The 21,097-nt window shown below is 39.1% G+C and overlaps 1 protein-coding gene across 8 annotated transcripts in view; it reads left to right on the top strand.

Moving 5' to 3' along the window:
- UBAP2 (ubiquitin associated protein 2) overlaps positions 1–21,097 on the top strand; it is a 104,954-nt gene that overhangs the window by 6,857 nt on the left and 77,000 nt on the right. For all 8 annotated transcript variants that reach the window (XM_066180914.1, XM_066180912.1, XM_066180911.1 and 5 more), the window contains 3 exons: positions 14,785–14,924; positions 18,824–18,901; positions 20,489–20,599. In XM_066180914.1, coding sequence (XP_066037011.1) covers positions 14,826–14,924; positions 18,824–18,901; positions 20,489–20,599 — 288 coding nt within the window. In that variant the 5' untranslated portion in view covers positions 14,785–14,825. Of the gene's footprint in view, positions 1–14,784; positions 14,925–18,823; positions 18,902–20,488; positions 20,600–21,097 lie in introns of those variants that run through there.

Genomic DNA, 21,097 nt, shown 5'->3' with positions numbered 1-21,097 from the left:
TTATGGTTGTAGGTCCCCTTTATTGACAGACCCTGGTTGAAAAGCTGACACAGTAACTCTTCCTCCTTTTCCAGTTGCTCCACAGTACTGGAGAAGAGTTTGTTTCAGTTGTTAACATGGACTTTGGATGATACTTTCCTTGGCTTAACAGACAGGTTCTAATGCAGTGTGTAGAGGGAAAAGGACAGGGTGAGTTGCTTGTGGGGGACCAGGAGGAGGATTTGGCTTGGGGCTAGTTATAAGACAGATTTGGGGTGGGGGAAAAAAGGGGAAGAGTTTGGTATTCTTGATATGACAGGTTGCTGCTTTGTTTTGTTTTTTCAAATTATTTGGAGTCTGATTCATATAGGCAGAATTGGCAATGCTGAGGAACCTTAGGTGTGTCGTAATGAACAAACAAAATTCCTGGTTTGAAGAACTGCAGTGAAAGTGAGTAATGAAATAATGCCAGGAATGATCAGCCCTGGTGGAATACGTGGGGGAAAGAAAGGGGTCTCTGTTCATAACATCCCTTTTGGCTGTTAAATATGCCTGATGAATTATTTGACATGAGTCTGTGTTTCAGTCTTTTGAAATTATGTTGTTCTGTTAGCGTGTAGTGGCTGTATCTGGTGATGCTGGCTGCAAAGCTGTGAGGTTGTTTTGCATCTTACTTTTGGTATTCCTACAAATGTGGTTTTGTTCTGCATTTATGGCTGTGTGTAGTGCAGCACTGACAACTTGCTGTATTCCCTAGAAGTTTTTATATGAACAGATATGCTGGAAAGACTGTGAAAGTCTTTTTAAGATAATTTTTTTCCTCTCTAAAACAGAGATGTTGAAGGGGATAAGCTATCTCTTCTGGCACTCAGTAATTCTGAGGAAAGTTAGTTCTCTTGGTGGATTCACTTAGTCATTCTGTTGAATAAAATAAGAACATTACCACCTCTTACATTTCCTGAAAAATCTCAACTCCATGCTTCTCAAGTTCTCTGCCAGGTGAAGTGACTTCTTGTAATCATGAGTCAAACACTGCTAAACTTTGCTAAAATGTATATGTAAATTTTATTGATTTTGTTACAGTTAAAACCTGAAAGCATTAATCTGGAAACATAGCAAAACCTGAAAATAGAGCTTCACACTAGGCTGATTTATCTAAATGCATGTTTGGGCAGTATAACTCTATTGTATTTTATGCTGTATTGTGTTTATAGCTAGAGAGGTGTGGGGCTCTGCTATCCTGTAATCTTAAAGACCAGCTGGGAGGAAGTGGTATGTTTAGTTCTTCCAGGACTTGGTGTGCATTGACCTCCCAAGCATTAAGTTTCTGGGATGTATCAAAGCTTGTTGAAATACTAACCTGTAATATGTATTCTTCATCTTTATCTTTCAAAAATTATATATATATAAAATCGCCCAATTTTCTAATTAAAAAAGTGGAAATATCCCCTCAGTTTAACTTAAAAAAAATAGGATATCTACTAAGCTTTAGATGAGTTTAAAAGGAAAAAAGCTCCCAAAAGTTCATCTTGAAGATCATGATGGGAATGTTTTCCAGTTGTATTAAATTCAAAATACCACAGCTCCAAGCAGCGTAAGGTTAACCAAAACACTGTCATGTTTCTGGAACTTACACTTTGAATTCTTTTACAGCAATTGGTAATCTCGCTAAAGCTTTAGAAGAGTGCAGTTAAAGAAATACTTGTTTGTAGTCTGGGAATTTTAGTTTGACATCAGTGTACTTCTGTCTGTTCAACAACTTGCATTTAAATCATGGTAAAATGTTTGCTGACAAGTGAGTTCCAGATAAACGTTTATTCAATTTTAGTTGCCTCTGAAGTAAAATTACAGCCTTTAGCATGTTTGCATTAGTTTGTAAGGTTGATTTTTTTTTTAATTCACCAGGTTTTGTCCTATTTTTTCTTCTCACTTAATGTCGTTGCATTTTTTGATCTCTGTTTTATTCCTCATTTGATTTTGGTAGGAATTGATATGTCAGTCAAACAAAGGTTTGTGTTCTCAAATGTGCTTGCATATTAGAATATATGTAAAAGTCTAACATCATCTCAGATACAGAAGGCCTTACTCTTGGTGCTGTGTGTGCTAGGAATTTTCTGGATCTTATTTGTTCTGTATGCAACATTTGAGATTTTAGAATGGTTTTAAGTAAAATTATGTCTCTGGCTCTTAGAATGAGATAATTCATTTAAACATGCTTTTTCCTTCCCTTTTTCTGGCAAAATAAAATCTAAAAGGAGCACGAAATGTTTTTCTTGGAGGTGTTTGCAATTCTTCAAGTGGACTTCCATGAATAAGTGGAAGTAAAAATACTCTTTCAAGTTGGTGTTTTCAGCAGTTGTATGTGTACTCCGTAATGTTTAAATGCAGTGTTCTTTTATCCCATTCTGTCGGTCCCTTGTATTTGATCCTGCGCAGAAATTCCTGTGATGTAGCTGTGAGCTCACCGTATCTTCCAACAAATCTCAAAAACTCAGACTTCAGGGCACTGTTCATTTGAATATCAAAATTGAGGTAATTCTAACACCTTCTTCCTTAGAGTTTTAGAGCATAGCAACAGGGTTGATAAGTATAGTTTTTCTAATATTAGACATCAAAAACTGGAGGAACCTAAAGGACGGTACTTAGTTAGATGAGGCTTGTATACTTTCAAGAAAACTACCTAAAGCCCTGCATAACTGCATATTTCAGTGTTCTGAAGGTGAGACAGTGAGCAGGTTTTTAGCAGTTTACTATCTGCTGATGGCAGTTTTGGGTGACTGCTGTCTCTTGTACTTTTTCCCCTGATGAGAGAAGGTATGTTGCATTGTTCCTTTTAAATTTTATTTTCACTTTATTCTACTGATTCAGGTTCTTACTAGTTTTCAAAAAGCCATGTTTTGGTGTACTCATTGAACTTGAAAAACAGTCCTGTGTTAAATTGAGAACACATTTAAGGCATCATACTGTTCTGCATTTTAAACCTGCCTACCGTTGGTTTCTGAATTTATTTACAGTGTCATCTTGGCTTTTTTGGCAAGTGTGCTTAACAGTCCCTTGCTGTGCTAGAATTTTTAAACAAGGCTCTCTAAATGACTTAAAGTTGTTACTGTGTTTAAAAAGCTGTTACTTAAGTTCATAATGCAGTTTTTAGAACTTCTAATATTTTATCTTGGTTTTTCCTTGCTCATCCTTTGCTTGATTTCTGTGCACATACAACTTTCTGGTTTGCTTGGAGAAAACTGATGTTTACAAAACATCTTCTGAAATAGTTTTCAAGATTGTAATTTTTAAACCATTTGTTTAATTAAGTTTTTATATGTGCAGTGTGCTCTCTGTAGCTGGTACCTGTAATATTTTAATGGTATTGCTAGATGTCTTGGTTTGGGAAGACAGGTATCTGCCAGGTAAAATTACAATCAGAGGCTCTTCGGCAAAGATTTGGGAAATAGGAATAGCAGTTCTTTACTAGTATGTAATAGAAAGCAAACAAACACAAAAAACTCCCCCCCCACCAAACAACTACAGCATTAATGACAAACGACAACAGTACCAAGAACCTTGAGGGTTTTGTTTCACAAAACCCAGGGCAGTTTGGTTTCGGTGTCCCTGCAGGATCCTCAGAGCACCAAGCTGGAACAGTGGAAAAGTCCCGGGCTGGTAGCTGGGAGTGCAGGGTGTCCCGGCAGGCAGGGGCAGGATGTCCCGGCAGCGCAGGGGATGCAGGGTCACGCTGTAGCAAGAGGAGCAGCGCCGAAGAAGCCGAAGGCGAGGCAGGGCCTGGACCAGCTCCTGCGGGTGGCAGAGAAAACTCAGGATTCCGGCCGAACGGGTGATAGTAGATTTCCCAGCACTGGATCCCTTTGGCCACAGTGAAACTCTTCCAGCCAGCAACAGTCGTTCTCTCTCTTCCCGAACACCGGAAAAAGAAGATCCCGCAGCTGCCTCAAGCTTTGTCTTTTACCTGCATTATCTCCCCCTTCCACCTTTGTCGACCTCTTTGTTTCGGTTAAGTACTCTCAAGTATCCAACACTTGGTCTCCTTGGTAACTTGTGGGGAAAAAATTCTTTAGAGAAAAGAAGGAACAAACCTAACCCCCAACACTAGAGTTGAACACTGCAGTTAGCACAATGTATATTCCAGGTGCCGCCTTGGAATTTGTATTTGTACTGAGGATGAGGTGTACAGTTAATATAAATCAACTGTTTCAGGAGCTAAGGTGTGTAAAGAGTACAACTCCATTTTATTTCAAAAGTGGGTAACTTCATCTTGCAGGTAAGTGCTTGGTCTTTCAGACTTCCACGGGTAAAGTGGACCAGTCACTACTATCTTCTTGGTATGGTTTAGGAAACACATTTTCTAGTTAGGCATTTTAATATTGCCTTGCACAGTATATAAGCCTGGTGTACCTGCGTGGAATCAAAGACTGTGATTCATTAATACACTGTACTCTACTAACTCAGACTACAAAAATATATTAAAAGGGCACATTAACTTCATGTAGGTAAGGGAATACATTAATATGAAAAAGAATTTTTAATGGCTTTAACAATAGGAAGAAAGTTTTGAAGAAAAGCTTTATATACTTGTTCAGATTTTGCAAACTTAAAATATCACTCTTGCCCATTGAATTCTGTTGTGAGTTTGACTTGGAAAGAAGTGGTGGAGGAGAGTGACAACCTCCCGCTGGAGACAGAAAACACAAATAACATTAAGTCAGATCAGAACTGCAGAAAAAGGTACAGATGGAGCTGGAGCAGTGGCCATGGGTCTTAGAAAGAGCATACAGGTCTTCAAAGGATACACCTTGGACAAGTCTGGCCGAGGCTAGACCCAAGCTGATAGGTCACATGTTTTCACACTTATATAAGTTTTGGTCCATTTACATATTGGGGTCAATTGTCCAATTACGGCTTCAGATTATGAAGTCCCATCCTCCCAGTTTGCTCTCCTCGATTCACTGCTGTTTATACTTTTTGAGCCTGAAGCTTCAATGGTGTCCTTCGTTCTCTGGCTGGAAAAGGATTGTTTTGTCTAACTGTAAACTGTGAAGAGAACTTGCTAACACTTTTTATGAAGTTCAGAGTTATATACTAATGCAGTACAGAATCTGGAAAATATGAAAGCTAAAACTTAAGGCATCAATCCTGCCCTTGAAAGCTTTCCTGTGGTGGCACTTTCTACTTTGTCCCTCATTGTCATTTCTGGTGTGAATTAAATGGGCCATTTTTTTTTTTTTTTTTTTTAAATGCAGTTGAGTGCGTTTTTGCAAGTGTGATAATGTCTGCTCTTGCTCAACTATTTTTAGTTCTCTTACTTGTATTTGTTTCTATTCAAAGAATTCCTTTGGAAGCTGTTCCAGGAGAGAGTGGTTTGGTGATGCTAGTGGGGGCAGGGAAAGCACAAGCAAGGAGGGTGTTAGTGATCTGGCAGCGAGATGTCTGATGTGCAGCGCTGATTCCTGTGTGACACCTTGTTTCTGAGCTCTGTGTTCCAAGAGAATTCCCCCTGCTGGCTATTGTCCTGGCAGGTGTTACCTGGTTCTTTGTGTCATTTGGAGTGCCTAGTTTCTACTTGAATCTTATTACTCAGTTTGTTTCTCTGTGGAAGCAGCAATTAATTTTAGGGGCTATTCAGGTATGGAGTATTATATCAGAGCAGGTAATTGAAATATGCATTTCTATTGTTTAAGAGCCAAAGCCAGCAGTTCCCAGTACTTGTTTTTTTCCCCCGCTCTTTTTCTGAAACAGCTTTTTCTAGATTAGCTTTCCTAGTAAGTTGGTTTAAAAGTTTTCATTTGTTATTTAACAGCTTTTTAAGAGCTGGGAATAGTGGTTTTGAGACAAATCAGTAACAGTTATTACAGGAAGGTCATCAACCCTGTGCAGTTTCAGTGGTGTACTTCAGTCTTACGTGAGATGCTTTGGCCACTTAAGTATTTTTTTTTGTGTTGTAGTATTGATGGCTTAACCAGAGTACTCAGTGTGGCCTGAGTTCCTATGTTCTTTCATGTATTCTTTGAAGAGAACATCTGTAACTTGGCGTAGTTGGTGCTCTGCAGCTGTATTCTTACCTACATATATATGTATGTGCCCCGAGCCCACCTGGGCTTCTTGCTGACCCCAGGGTTCATCTCAGGCTGGAAGGCTGTGCAAATTATTTCAGGCTGAAGAGGCTTTGCCTTGTGATTCTTTTAGTGAAGAGAGCCATTGAAAGAATTTCCAAGTCACCCAGCCCTGTTTTCTTCAATGGATTTGTCTGGATTTCCTCCTTTCCCCTCAAAGGGGATGCTGTGAGTTTTAATGAGCTGGCAGAGTAAACAAACCTTCTCAAGGTGGGGCTTTTGATAAGGAATGGGTAGATGTTTAATTGTGTTATTCCTTTAAAAGTGAAATCCGTAGATGACTTGCAAAAGCATTGGATATTTAGTTGTGTATACAAAATCATTAAAGATTGTTATGGATGAATAAGTTGCTCTGCACTAGTTTGAATCTCTGTTTTAATTCCTGAAGCTAAATGTAGACATACACTTCTGTAGCTGGGGGAAAAACTATATTTTAGCCTAACATAAGCTGTGATAGTGTGGCTATTCTGATGTTGATTATGCCTTTTTCTTTCGATAGACCACCTCCAAATTTTAAGCATACTCTTCACTGCAAGTTTCTAACTGGATGCTAACAGGTGTCTGAGGTTGAACGTGAAGTGTTCCTCAGTAAACATGATAGCAACCTCTTTTCCTGCAAGATAATTATATATTCAAATATATACTTTTCTTCAAAACTCTGCTGGGAGTTATTTTGTTTTTAAAATGCCAACAGGGAATTATTTCTAATTTTTTTGACTGCACTCAGTGGTCTTTACCAGGATCAAGTCATGCTCTACTGGATCCTGGAAAAACAAAATACATTTCTACCTGTGCTGTAGTGGTGCATGTCTACTAAAAAGCAAGTTCCCCCTTTCCTCATGAACTTGATCCCTGTCCCACCTGTCAGATTCAGCGGTTGTATAGCCACATAGTTTTCCAGTGGATAAGCTTGTTGAACTGACTGATTGTTTTGTTTTAGAGTGTTTAGTTTGCTCCTGGGTGAGCTGACTGAACCAAATCCCTCTGCAGCTGCAGGATCATTAGCCTGATCGAAGGAAAGGAGCAATATTTTGTGGTTAAGGAGTGGGGAAGCAGGCATGCCATTTCTGGGGATTGCTCAGAGTTGTGTGGTATTAGATGTGAACTGATACTTGATTTTAATGGAACAAACTGTTTGGGTTCTGCCCAAGCTATAGATTGAACTTTAAGTGAATATACAGCCAGGTCCCAAAGGGGAGCTAAAGCTCCAGTCATGTTTGGGTTTTTTTGTCATTAAGTGTGCTCAGCCATCCTTTACTTGTTTGAGAGACTTCAGGAGGCCTGTTTTGGTTCTGGCTGCAGAGGATAATGATTTTCAACATTGAAAAGCCTGCTAGTTTGTTTTTTTCCCCTGGCTGCAATAAACCTTGCCTTTAATAAATACTAGTTAATGTTTTTTCCATGCCTTCTAGTTAATGCTGTGAATAATTCAGTCGAAGTGTCTGTTGTAGGGGAGGACCAGGCTGTAGTTGCGCTAGCTGCTACATTGTTGGAAATTGTAGACACAATGGTGCCCTTCCACTGGATGCTACTCAGGAAACCTTAGGAGAGAAAACACCAAGGGCCTTACTTTTTCTTTTTTCCTTTGTGATTGTTCCAAACCCAGAGAAACAGGTATGAAGAGATTTGCGATGCTAATGATTCTTCACCACTTATTGGTAGCAGTCATGGAATAAACAGCAAGTGCGCTGTGTATTGACCTGGCTAGTATTTTCTTTAATCTCCTGAGGTTCCTTTCCTCCTGTCGCAAGAGGAAGTTATTATGTTCATGGGTGTACAAGCATCACCTCTGAGCCACTGTGGCCCTGTATACTCCCTGACCTGAGATACTGATGGAGTTGACAATTCAGGACAGCATGCTGTGTGGCCAGTGATGAGAATGTTATCTCTTCAACCTTGGTGGCTGTTAGAGAGATTTCATGTAACAAAGGCTTTCTCTGAGAGAGGACAAGAAATGAGGATCTTCAGTCAAAGATGGCAGGAACCTGTATTTTACTCTCCAAGTCTTAGAATATTTGGACAAGCCAAAACTTTCCTTTCAATACTTCTCAGCTGACAAATATACTTGAAAAGTGAACTTGCTGTTGCCTCTTCCTCACAGGATCCTTATGATGGCTGGTTGTTGAAGAGAATTCCTGTTTTCTGTATACTTCAGTTTTATTTGGGGCAGTGCAGCCTTTTGTTGTTGTTGTTGTTGTTGTGTTTTGCTCTTGGTAGGTTGGTTGTTGTTATTTCATGGCAATGTGGTCTAATCTCTATTATCTAGTTCAGATAGTCCAGAGTGTGGTGCTTAGAAAACAGTGTGCAGTTTGTCCGTGTTTCTCTGTTCTTTGAAGTTTCAGTACAGTTAATCATAGCTGTTGGTAACTAGTGCATCTTGCAGGTCCTTGTAAACGTGGTACTTATCGTTAGTTCAGGTAGCAGAACTTGATTCCTTGTAGATACTGCCGTCTGAAACATAAGGTCAAGTCCTCTGAATGTTTTAAGACATTTGCTGCCTTTGATTGTCCAGAGTCACTCAAGTGCATACAGACAGCAGTGGAGCTGGGTAAGTTTTACTAACTAGCTTTTTAGAAGTCTGAAGACTGATGTGGCTGTGTGGAATATAAAGCCCCATGTGGAAGTCAGTCAAACTTCTCTGATTATGGTGTGATTGATTGTCTTTTTTTTTTTCCCCCCTAGATACCTATAGTTGCATTCCTTCTTTCAGAAATTTCTGTATGAATAAGGTGTTGCTTCAGAAGCTTCAATATTTTATAAAGAAATGATGAGGACAAGTCTACAGAATGTTTGAATGTGGCTGGCAGATTTTGGTTAAAACTAGAGAATCACCAGTATATACTGAAATGTGAAGCATATCTCTTAGAGACACTGGGATAATAGGGAAAAAATAGATACTCTGAGATGATTTTTTTGAAAAATGTTAATAATGATACTTAACTTTCATGGTTGAAGCATGCTCTACTACTAGAAAACATGCCATGTTCAGTCCCTTGTCCACATCATGCTTTTGGACTCCGAATATGTGACCAACTTTTGCTTAACTCCAGTCTTTTGAGGAGGAACACTTTCTCCTCCAAAACTTCTACCAAGTGCTGTCTTTTATTTGTAAGACCTAATTGTATATTTCTTTGTCTTCCTTTGCATAGCATATGTTTAGGAGTACTAATGCTTAAAATAAACTTATTTTTTTCTGGTGTTAAAAAGAAATTTTTGATTTTTGCAGATGGGGATGTGTTTTTAGCTAATTATAGATTGGCCTAGCAGGATAATTGTTTCAAGTAACAACTCGGAGGGCTTTCAAAAGGTGGGTAAGAATAGCCACTTGGTTATTGGTTACAGTTCGTTAAAACAACTTGAAGTTTATGTTTGTGTTTGTGCTGGTACTCAGACTGCTCCCAGCAATGCCCTTTCCTTGGTAAAACATGAGAGCATACAGATAGTAAAGTTTCTCTCTCCTCTGTTGTTCTGCTAGTGATGCAGGTCAATATTTTTCCTATTTACCATAGAAGACTGTAAGATGAGACATGAATTCTCCCAGGATCCATAACCTCACGTTCAGTGTAGTTGCTTGTGGCAATACAGACGCTGAGTCATCAGCATCATTCTTAAAGAACATCTGACTCTTGGAAACTGTTCCTGTTTCAGTCAGGAATAAAGATGGTGAGATGCTTTGGGTGACAGGACTCGAGGGAAACGCATTACATTGATGCTTTGCAGATGTAATTTTTTTCTACTGTTCTTTTTCCTCATGCTCATGTAATTCTGCAGCTGGAGCAGTAAAATCAGAGCTCACTGTACATGTACTGTAGTTATGCCCTTCCGAGGCAGTGTCCTGCAGCCTTTTCCCAACTCTGTCACCGTGAGAAATCTTTGACTGGGAGCTTTGTATTTTGAATATAAAAAAGCAATCACTTTTTTAAGGTGTTCACAGAGGGCTTTCCATGGTTTATTACAGCTCTTTGTCCAGGAATCAAGAAAGTAACTTTCTTGAGACTACCTCAGGAAAGGAATTGAAACTGCAGATTTTTTTTCAACTGATGGAAGTGAATATTTAACTTCTAGAGGAATCTTGAATGTCCATTGCCATTGCTGTGCGTGGTCTGTTCCTGGAAGTTCAGTAATAGATTACTTGTGTCTTGGGGGCTTACAACCATGTCAAATCAATTTTTGTTCTCTGTGTCTCTGGGTTTTCTGACTTCATTGAGTCTAGAAGGTTTAGAGTTCTTGCTGAAGGAAGATTGAACAAAAGATCACAGAAAACATTATAATAGCTCTAAAAACTTGCTTTTTGTGTTGATATGTGTTTAAACAATCTTTGATTATTTACCTTTCTCTTTTCGTTCTAAAATCCAAAGCAATAACACATCTAAATGTATTGGATAAGACTAGGGATGAAGACTTTGGAGGTGGGAAATTTGGTAGGGGAATTTAGGAAGGGTTAAGTTATAATATTTTGTTACTGGTTTTGTAAGCTAGAATAGTCCTTGCCATTCCATGTCACACATTACTGGAGCTGCAGTTGTAGGTCCTTGGACTAAAGCATGCTGTACAGATGGAAAACTAAAATAAACAAAAGATTGAAAGTTGGGATGGCTTTCATCTTAGATTCTTCTGTTGCTTTCCATTTTTAATAGAAAATTTCAAGCTAAGTCTTAATTAATGATAAAGGCATTTTTAAATTTTAGTTTTGTTTGGGTTTTGCTTTTTGTTTGTTTTTAAATTAGTAAAGACAAGCTTGGTTTGTGGGTAGTAGGTTACATCAGTGAAAAAAGGAAAAAAGTTTACCGTAGTCTTGTGCATCTTTATTAATTGTCATGAAAGAATACAGCCTCTGTATACAGCATAGAATACTTCTTTACACAAGAGTTTGGGAAGCCCTCTCTCTTTAATACTTTTTCCTTTTTTTTTTTTTTTTCACTAGTTTCTAATACATGGAAAGTGATGAAACTAGTGCTAGTTTCATTTAATGTTTTATATGTTTCTTCAAATACAGCTGTTTTGATTACTTATTTGAATTGCAGTGTCTGTAAGGTCAGGTATTAACTGCTGATGGGGGACTTTTGTACTGCACCAGATCCTGACCTGGAAACTGGAGCATCTGCTTGCCTGAATATTCTTTAAATCTTTATTAAATAGATTTTAATTAAGAGTTTTCTTCCTTGAAGTCTCAAATCTTATTTTGTCATTTGATCTACAGTTAAAATTAAGTTCATCAGTTTGTGATATCCTGCTCATTACTATGACAGCAGCCTGCCGAACAGACTTGATGAATATGAGGAGTTGGAGAGAATAAGAAGCTGCTTTGTGATGTTCAGCCCCATCTAATTAGTTAATAATATCCCACTTATGCTCTAAACTGTTGTCACTGTGATAATTTGGAGGCAGTGCCTCCCTGCTGCGTGGTGCTTTGTTACTCTGCGGTAGGTGTGGCTGGGCGTGAAGCCTCAGCCATGTGTCCCTGCTCATTGCAGTGTCTGAGATGGCCCTCCAGCTGCTGTGTCTGGACACTGTCAGTAGACAGTGGGAACCAACTTAAGAGGAAGTAATATAACAGTATTTTGAAAGTTCTCTTTTTATCAAGCTGCCAGTTGTGCTTTCAAGAAGACTGGATTGTGTCTGATGTCCTTGTTGGGGACTGTCAAACTGAGTGTGGGGTTCTACACTTGCCTGAGGCAAGTACAAGTCCATACTGCTGCGTGTACCTTTGCTGGGCTTTTTTTTTTTTTTTTGGTTCCAACCTGCCAAATTCTGCTGTTCATCTACTGCACAGTGAGGAGAATGGACATCTCCTTTAAAAACCCTCTTATGCTGTTTAGGTTGTTTGAGCTCTGTTCCCAGAGCAGCCTCATCTTTCTGTGCTATTTCATCCCCCAGGAGTGTTTCAGCCATTTGTGTGCCTGCCTTTTTTCTTAAAGTGTCCTTTCATCCTGAAGAGCAAATATGGCTTAAGCAGTGGTGGCACAGACACATGCTAGGAAAAGAGACACAATCTGCTCGAGGAAGCACAGGTTGCCTGTTTGCAGATTGTGGGGTGTAGTTCAGCAATGTGCTTTGCAAACACACAGAAAACTCTTTAATATATTAAAAGTATCTTGCTGTCCTGTCTAAAATATGAATCACCGTATTTTCAATGGCTTTGGTGATATTGGGGAAAATCGCACTGACAGAAATATCAGAATTCCTAGGTACCATAATAAATATGATGTTTATTCAGAAATTATGAACAAATTGAGACCCAATGGAGTTAGTTACATTTTCTCAGCAAATCGTAAGTCACAAGGGGCTGTTTTTAGACAATCATATATGAAACTATAAGCTCGTCTTTCAGAGAAGTTAGTGCTGTCTTGTATGCTCTGTTTAGGGTTTTTTGTATTGCTCATTGTGCTAGGTTCAAATTGTGATAAACAGTCTGATCCTTGGAAAAAGGAACAAGCAAAAAATCCAAACCAAACAATAATCTAACTCAAAGGTCAATTAGTCAATATAAATTGAAGTTTTTGAATGTTGTCAGTCCAGTCAGCAAAGCTTGTAAAGCAGATTTTAACACAAACAGCTGAAGTAATACTACTGCAGACTCAACTGAAAATTTTTGTACATCTTTATCATGTCAGTAAACGGCCATGAGCAGATAGTGATAAATGTTGAATTTGCTGCCCAGAGCATCTCCACTTCTACTTTATATTTTGCTGCATTCCATAGAACATGGTGTCAGAAGCTCTGGTAACTTTTTGTTTTGGCTGTATCTGGCCTTTTTTGTCAGACAGTGCTCTGAAGGTCTGTGTATTCTGGGCCTTAGAACATAATGCACTTAAACTACTTCAAGGAACTGTGAGATAGACTGGCTTTATTCAGTGCATTCAAAAATTGTAGAAACACAGTATTCCGATTCAGCTTGTGACTGCAGTCAGTTCCTGATAAAGTATATTTCTTATGGAAGTATACTTTCCTCTCAGACATTGAAGCATATATTTAGTAGTACATAAATAAATTCAATGTCAGGGTTCAATTTTGACCAACAAGAATGTATTTCTAAAGTAAAGAAGAGATTTAGGTGTTATTTTAATTAATTGTCCTCTTGATTGTAGATGAGGCTCTGGGGCATCATGAATTGATATTTAAACTGAAGCATCTCATTGCAACTTTAACTGTTGAATGTGTATTACTTGTGACTGCCAGTGATTCAGTTGAGTGTTGAAAAGGTCCCAGTCCATGGGATTGCAGTGTGTACTCATCTTCCTGAAAAAAAAAGGAGACTGATGGGAGACCTTATTGCAGCCTACAATTTCCTTGTAAGGGGAGGAGGAGGGAGGAAAAGCAGACACTGATCTCTTGGTGACCAGTGACAGGACCTGAGGGAATAGGTGGAAGTTGTGTCGTGGGTGCTTTTCTATGTGTATTAGAAAAGTTCTTCAGCCAGGGGGTGGCTGGTCACTAGAACAGGCTCTCCACAGGAGTGGTCACAGCACCAAGGACAGAGCACAGAAGGACAGACTAACAGAGCACAAGTGTTTGGATAATAGTCTTGGACACATGGTGCAACTTTTGAGAATGGTCCTGTACTGGGCCAGGAATTGGACTTGATGATCCTGATGGGTTCCTTCCAGCTGAGTTTATTGTGTGATTCTGTGATTATTGTACACTGAGCCCTGGCAAGTTTTGTGCTTGAGGCCTGCTTATATAATGGAACTGCAGTAAAATCACTTTGCTGCTTGTTTGCACATCTCCTTCTGCCCAGGTTCACCTCTTGCAAGTTGTCCTTACTTCCAAAAATTTGCATTTTTACTTTCTAGCCTTATGGGGACAGAAACCAGACAGTTGAACATGAGTACGCTAACCATTTGAAAGATCTGTATCCAGTTACCATAGCTGCTATAAACCATGTCATTGATTAGTCCTATGCTAAATACTGTACAAACGAGGAATAATAATGTCTTATTTCAAAGTAATTTTAATACTAGAGAACAAATAAGAATGAAATCTGAGAGCCACAGATGGGATAATGATGTGTGTGGGATTTGGGATTTCTTTGGGATTTCCTCTGCCTACAGCCATGGTGTGTTAAAAGCAGGAGGATAGGTGGTTTTATAAATTGTTTCTGTAAATATAAGGGAGAATAAAACAAAAGTACGGGCTATAGAGGCTGGATTTAAATGTAATCATCATAATTTCTCTTATAGATGAGAGATGAGAAGTAGGGTTTAGAGTGTTCATGACCTCCATGTATGTGCAGAAAAAGCAGTTTTGATAGTAGGGAAAGAGGAACTATCTAGTCCATTAATACAATTTTTGTGTAGTGTTCTGAGTGGGTGTGAGAGCAGTTTAATTACAGGCATCAGAACTAGACAGCAGGTATTAAAGATGTTTGAGTGATGCAGCTGGAGCTGAAACTTCATCAGAGCAGCCAACAGAAAAGTCTGTATGTTAAATAATTGGGAAGAGCTGTGAGATTTAGAAGTACAAATTGACACAGATCCCAGTTGGCTGACTGAAACGCTTTCCATCCAATGCATTTCCCCCTTCAGTGTAAAAAACTGCAGTAAATCAAAAAATAGCGTATTAAAGCTGCTTGAGTCTCTGTATAGAATCTGTAGGAAAGGCAAGAGTTCAAACTGCTGCACTTACGTTATTTGGTTATTGAATCAGTATCCACCTTAACTCATGCCCTTTTTTTTTCTTTCAGATTTTGTATTTTGTACATACATTGTTTTGTATATACTGTATATGATGACTTCGGTGGGCAGTGAACGTAGCCGGGGCACTCGGGACAAAATGCAAATTTCAGCCACACAGCCAGCACAACCACAGAAACAAGTAGTACAGGTATGTGCTACTGTATAAACTTCTTTTACCTGAAAGTGAGAATGTAATGATAATGACTTTCTTCCTTGAGTCAATAAAAACTGAAAGAGATGGGATGAAAATACGTGGTTTATTTTGGAAGACTATGCTTGATTACTTGCATTAATTACTCAGTAATGCAGGACAGCATTAAATTATTCCTGTGTTGTCTCTAAACAAGTTTTGTATTCTTCACCAATATTTCCTGTCGGGGAGGAATTCTATGCCTGTGTCAGGTTTTCTGTCCTGTGACCTCAACAGTCATCAGATTTTGGCTCTTCCATCTAATAGTCTCCTGATACTAGAAGATTTCTGGTCAAGAGAGAAATTTGAATGGGCAGGAGAAGCTTCATTAGATGCATGTTATGTTTTACAGCATGGCTCAGTGTCTCTGCAAGTCACAAAATCCTAAACTTCTTGTGCAGTGAACCCACAAAGTGAAATTGTCATCCACTAGCAGACTAAAATTTTCAGTATCTGTTAGATGAAATGGGTTTTGTCCTACTGCCGCTGCATCTTGGCAGCAATAGTTGTGTGCACGTCTGGGTTACAAAGAGTGCAGAATGTTTCTGCTTCAGGCAACTCAGTATTCTCCTGACAGATACATCTCAAAATTTACCTCAATTCAAAAACTGTTTCAGTTTTGCTGACAGAGCGTGTATCAATCTAGAGGTCCTCTACAGGGAAATACTACTACTGTTTTTTGGACAGGTCTTTAATATGGAGACCCTCTGTTGGTCTGTTTTGCACAGTATTAATCATGTGACCTCAAACCCTTGTCATCTCCTTGAGTTGCTGCACCTGGCATAGTGGTGACTCATGCTAAGGTGTGGATTTAGAAAGTGACTTTCAACAGATGAGTTGAATTTGGTTTAATTTTAAAACAAGGTTGCAAGAGTATAGTAAACAGCCTGGCAGAACATCTTGCAAGACAGCCCTGGAGTGCTTTGCCTGGTTGGGTTGGGTTCCCTGGCCCAAGGCAGACATAGGCAAGTGGGAGCAAGTCCAGTGAGAAGCTGCAAAGGTGATTGTTAAACTGAAACACAGGACACATGAGGGGTGGCTCAGGGATCTGGGTTTGTTCAGCCCTAGTAAGACAAGGCACATGTGTGTTCTGTTCAGGTACCTCATGAAAGGGTATAGGAAAGGTAGAAGCCAGCTCTCAGAGAGAGGGTGGCACAAGCTGGAACACTGGTAATTCATGCTGTTAAAAGAAAAAAAAAAATACTGTGAGTATGGTCATAGTGTATCACTGCAGGACCTTTCCAAACTACGGGATTCATTGATTTTAGGCATTAAGACCTTTCTCTGCATTTTGGCCATTTACACTGCCTTTTGCATAGTAGGTACTGGTTTGATCACTTCAGTGGAGAAGGTGATTATTTCATACACAGCAGTTACATTTTAATGCACCATATATTTTATAGTTGAAATATCAGATGGACCTTTCTGCTTAGTCAGTCTTTGCAGATCAACAGAAGTCTGTGGATTTGCCTATTTAATCACCACTGATTAGTTTTTCTGAGTACATAGTGTTGTTTTCCCAAATCTCCAAATGGAGATTCCACTGCCATAATATCACATTGATCATAATTTAAATTATTTAACAAGTTACATCATAGTTTTTTTGCATTACTTCTGGATAATAAATGTGCCATTTTATTGTAAGATCTGTGTCTGTTCCTGTCACCTAATCTTGTGTTTTGCACGTTTGTTTTCTGGTAGTTTGAAGTTTTTAGTTTAAAATTTCTTCCACTCTTATCCTGAAAAGGTAATATGTCTTTAAGGTTGAGTGAAGTTCAGGCTGTCTTAAAATACTACTGCTTTCTTAGTCACAATTAAAACTAAATTGTACTCTTGGTTAGAATACTACCACATCTGTTCTAACAATGGTGCCTTAAAAATAGAGAGGCACCACTTCCTGTAGAAAAGGCCAGAATTTTTTGTAGCACTGCTCTGATGTTTGTGTAGTCATCTTGTGGTTTTTGTTGGGTTTTTTTTCCCTTCTGAATCTTCAATTCCATCTGGGTGTAATCCACTGGCATAAATATGAGTGGTATTGGATATACAAGTTTCTAAGCTCTCTGCTTACACGGGGAAGTTGAAGATTTTGTAATTCACACATCTGTAATTCTCTTCAAATTGGTATGTTTCTGTCTTCCAACGTGTGGGCTTGAAGAAAACATTTGTTTACGGAAAAAATAAATCTTAGTGGATTCCTGATTTTTGGTAAAATATGTCATCATGTCTCTACAGAAGTTATATTGTCTGAATGTTTTTGCTCTGAATATCTTCAAAGAAAATCTCTTCACTTGCTTAAAAGTTGCAGTGTGCCTGTGGAGGCTGTAATCAGAGTGAGAAGATGGATCAACAAGACTTAAATTCCTGAAGCCAGTGTACATTTTGGTTCTGCTCTCTCCGATACTCAGCAGTCATTAAGAGCAAGCTCCTTTTATTGGAGCACCACACTGGCAGGGAGGCTTCTGTGGAAGGTGGAACTGGGGAGTTCCAGACCAGGCTCTCCCTGTTACCAGTGACAGACGAGGTTGTCAGCATGACATGCCGAAAAAGGGAAGTAACTCAGAGTATGTAACTGTGTTACAAATGCTGATTCTCTTGTAGCACTGTCTCTGAGCGCAGATGTCACTTCCCTCAAAGAACTGGGACAGCTGCAGTAACTTTTCAGCAAATAAGCAGCTGGTGGTGTACATTGGAGTAATTTTTACTCTTCTCAGCATTTATGCTTGGTGACCTCCTCTAGAGCTTGCATTTGTGGTAAACTCCAAAAGCCAAACAGTCTGACCCTGATTAGGTCTGACCCTGTGAGACATGGAATATCGTGTGTATCCTGTGAAGTGAGATGGCAGAAAGTGAGATTCAACCAGCTGCTCAGGGTGAATCGTTTCCATCCAAAATTCTAGTAGATCAACTAGTCTCACTTGATGAAGAGCCACCTCTGCAGGCTCAGCAGCCACATTGTGGGTCCTAGCTCTCTTCAGTATCAGCTTTCTCTAAATGCAACAGTAGCCTTTCCTCTTTGAGCAGAAGTCAAATGAGGTCCAGGATCTTGTAGTGTACACTGTTCTTTTGTATTTTCTTGGGAGTGCAGTTTGTAGGCTGCAGATGCCACACTAGGAAGAGTGACTTGTGTGATGTGACATCTCCGTTAGAGTTGTTTTTCTCTTGGGGCAGCCACAGTGTGTGTGGGTTTATTGTAGTTGTCTTTCAGTCAAGTCTCTTTCAGTCTCTCAGGTTCTGCGCAAGTTTCCAGTGTGCATTTTTGTCCAGAAACGTTGCAGGAGCAACAGATACTGCATCAATAGCAAGTTCCTCTACCAGTTTTCAAAGACCAGTATTTGTTTGTAAAAAAAAGCCAGTGCAGCTGTTCATGGGCAGAGTCTTGAGACATGACTCAAGTCTTTTTAAGTGCTCATAAAACTACAGGGTCAGGTTGTTTTTGGAAGGGCTGTGGAAGGTGATGTGAGCAGGAATCATCAGAGATGTGGGTAATTTAGAGATACTATTGCCAGTTTGTTACAATAAAACTCTTAACTCTGGAGTAGAAGGTCCTAAATAAAATTAAAAGCGTTAATGCTAAAATGTACTCTTCCCTGGTCCTTCTGTATATGGTCTTGTTAGTGTGGTGACCTTAAACTGTGCTTCAGATAGATTAGAATGTGTTAAAATTGCTTCTATCCCAAATAACATTTAAAACTGTAAATGGGAAGAGACAAGATATCGATCCCTTACCCACAGTATCTCTGTGCTTACTGTGTATGTTCTTTTTGAGGACCCGTAGGAAAAAAGCAGGGGCAATAGAATATACTTCTAAAAATTATAGCTACCTTTTGTGTACTTTATTGGATATTATCTTTTTTCAGGCAACAGCAGAACAGATTCGCCTTGCTCAGATGATCTACGATAAGAATGATGCAGATTTTGAAGATAAAGTGAAGCAAGTATGTTTCTTATGGTACAAGTTTTTTTGTCCTGCGCTGAAATGCTCTAGAACTGGCTTCCATTTTGGAGCTGGAGCATCTGTTTCTGGGTTAGATGAAACTTTTTCTGGATGGACATAAGTTTGACTAGGAAAAAGTGCTTTTATTGCACTGTAAAGTCTGTTTACAAGAAATTTTGTGGTAATACAGCTCTGACTGTATAGTTACGTCAGTGTATTTTCCTTTGTAGACAAACTCTTAAGTCAAAACTCATTCGTGCTGATGTCTCTTCCTAAGTGTATCTCTCTAGTATGGTCCTGATGATTAGTGATTGTCAGAATAAAGAATGCATTTATCTTGTCCACATGTACATGCATGTGGGAAAAACATCACCTGTGTAAACTGAGTTTGCTAATATTTTGAAAGTTTTTCAGGAAAAATAAAAGTCTAATGATAGCTTAAAGGCGAATCAAGGTGTTATTTTAAAAAATTAATAATCTGACCTCAGAGGTCTGTGTATGCATTAAAATGATAGAATTACAGTGTGTAAATGAAATCTCACACTTTTCCTCTACCGTGGTGAGTGTTGGGTGTTAGATAATCAAGCTTTCATTAATTCAAGCAGTCCTAACAATATGGGTCTCTGTTGTATTGTGGCTGTTGGTGTTTTTGTCCTAGTGAATACATCACAACTCAAGAAGAATCTAGGAGTACACCCAGGAGGGAAGAGTTAGTTTGAATGCATAAATGTAGAAAAGGAGCAGATTGCTTGATTTCTTTTCATCTCTAAAACTTCCTCTTAAGCATTATTAAATGCTTTTTGTTGTTCCTGTTACAAACTAGTTCTGTTGCCGCGCCGAAAACGAAATCTTGTACTTTGTGAAGCAAAAGGAGCCTCATCAATAGCGCTTGTAGCTGTGCTGGTGGGAAGGAGATGAATTAAGTTCTGCGTAGAATATGTTTTACCTTCTGCATATGTATTTCTAGCACATGTAGGTTTTGTTCTTTGGATGAAGTTGCTGAATGCCCCATGACAGATTATTTCTGTCCCACACTCCTCAGGATATACACCATGAGTTTGAGGAGCATAATTCAGAACTAGGTCTCCTTAATCAGCTCATGACTCTGATGTGGCCTTATGCTGAAATGGATCAAGGGAACTAGTATGTCTGAAAAATAATGCACTTCTTAGTCTGGATGGTTTTCCAGGTGGATCTGTTCTCTGCCATGTTTTGCTATATGTTTTTTCTCAGACTGGGATAAACATGGGCAAGTTTGGTGGAGAAGGAGATAGGATGATACTGAAACTATTGCGGTCCTTTACATCTTTACACTCATATACTGCTGTATCTGGCAGGGTTTGCTGCAAGCATACAGAATTTTAAAAAGTGTGGAAGAGTACTTCCTTGATTACTGATTAATTTGTGCTTCTGCCTCTCTTGTCTGAATCTCAGCCGGCAGGTCTGAAAATGCAGATTACTTTATTCAGGATATTAGTTTATTCTGACATGGTAGCTATGCATATTGTTGTAATTTGTGGTCATACTAGCTCCTACTTCCTTATGATGGTAATTTAGATATTTTAACATGTCTGACTTTTACTGCCAGCTTATGGAAGTTACGGGGAAAAACCAGGATGAATGCATAGTGGCACTACATGATTGTAATGGGGATGTGAACAGAGCAATCAACATACTGCTGGAAGGAAATTCAGACACGGTAAGGTTTTACTTCCATGTTAAACTAATCCTTCTGTTTGCTGTGTTTTTCACTTTCTGAAAGGACATTGGAAAAGTCATGTTTTGGAAGTTTTCAATTTCCACGTCCCCACTCAATTTCTTTTGGAGGAAATAGGAACTGGGGCAGCTGCTCTGTTGCATGCATACCTTGGAGAAGGCTGAATCTGGAAAATGTTGTGGGTGTTCAACTGGTGTATTGCAGAGTTCCTCTGCTTTCAGTTGTATACAGCAGTTTTAATTCTGCAGCAGGACTCAGTGCTCCCTCAGACACAGGCCTATTTCTTGCTGCAGGTTTTGTAGTTACTGTGTAGACCCTCTGCAGCCCTGAGGCCTGAGACAATCACGAAGGTCAATCTTCTAAACATAAGGGCAGGCAGATATTTTATGTTATGCAAATTCTGTGGGTGTGGGTTGCCAGTTTTGAAGTTCGAGGTGTCCACATCTGCAAGTTGCATTGATAACACTACTTATGGCAGGA

The sequence above is a fragment of the Chamaea fasciata genome, unplaced genomic scaffold (genome assembly GCF_029207755.1).
Source record: "Chamaea fasciata isolate MVZ Bird 193981 ecotype frontalis unplaced genomic scaffold, bChaFas1.0.hap1 SCAF_4, whole genome shotgun sequence".
Taxonomy (NCBI): Eukaryota; Metazoa; Chordata; class Aves; order Passeriformes; family Sylviidae; genus Chamaea; species Chamaea fasciata.
Note: the sequence above shows the minus strand (reverse complement) of the source record. Positions and strands in the feature narration are given on the sequence as shown.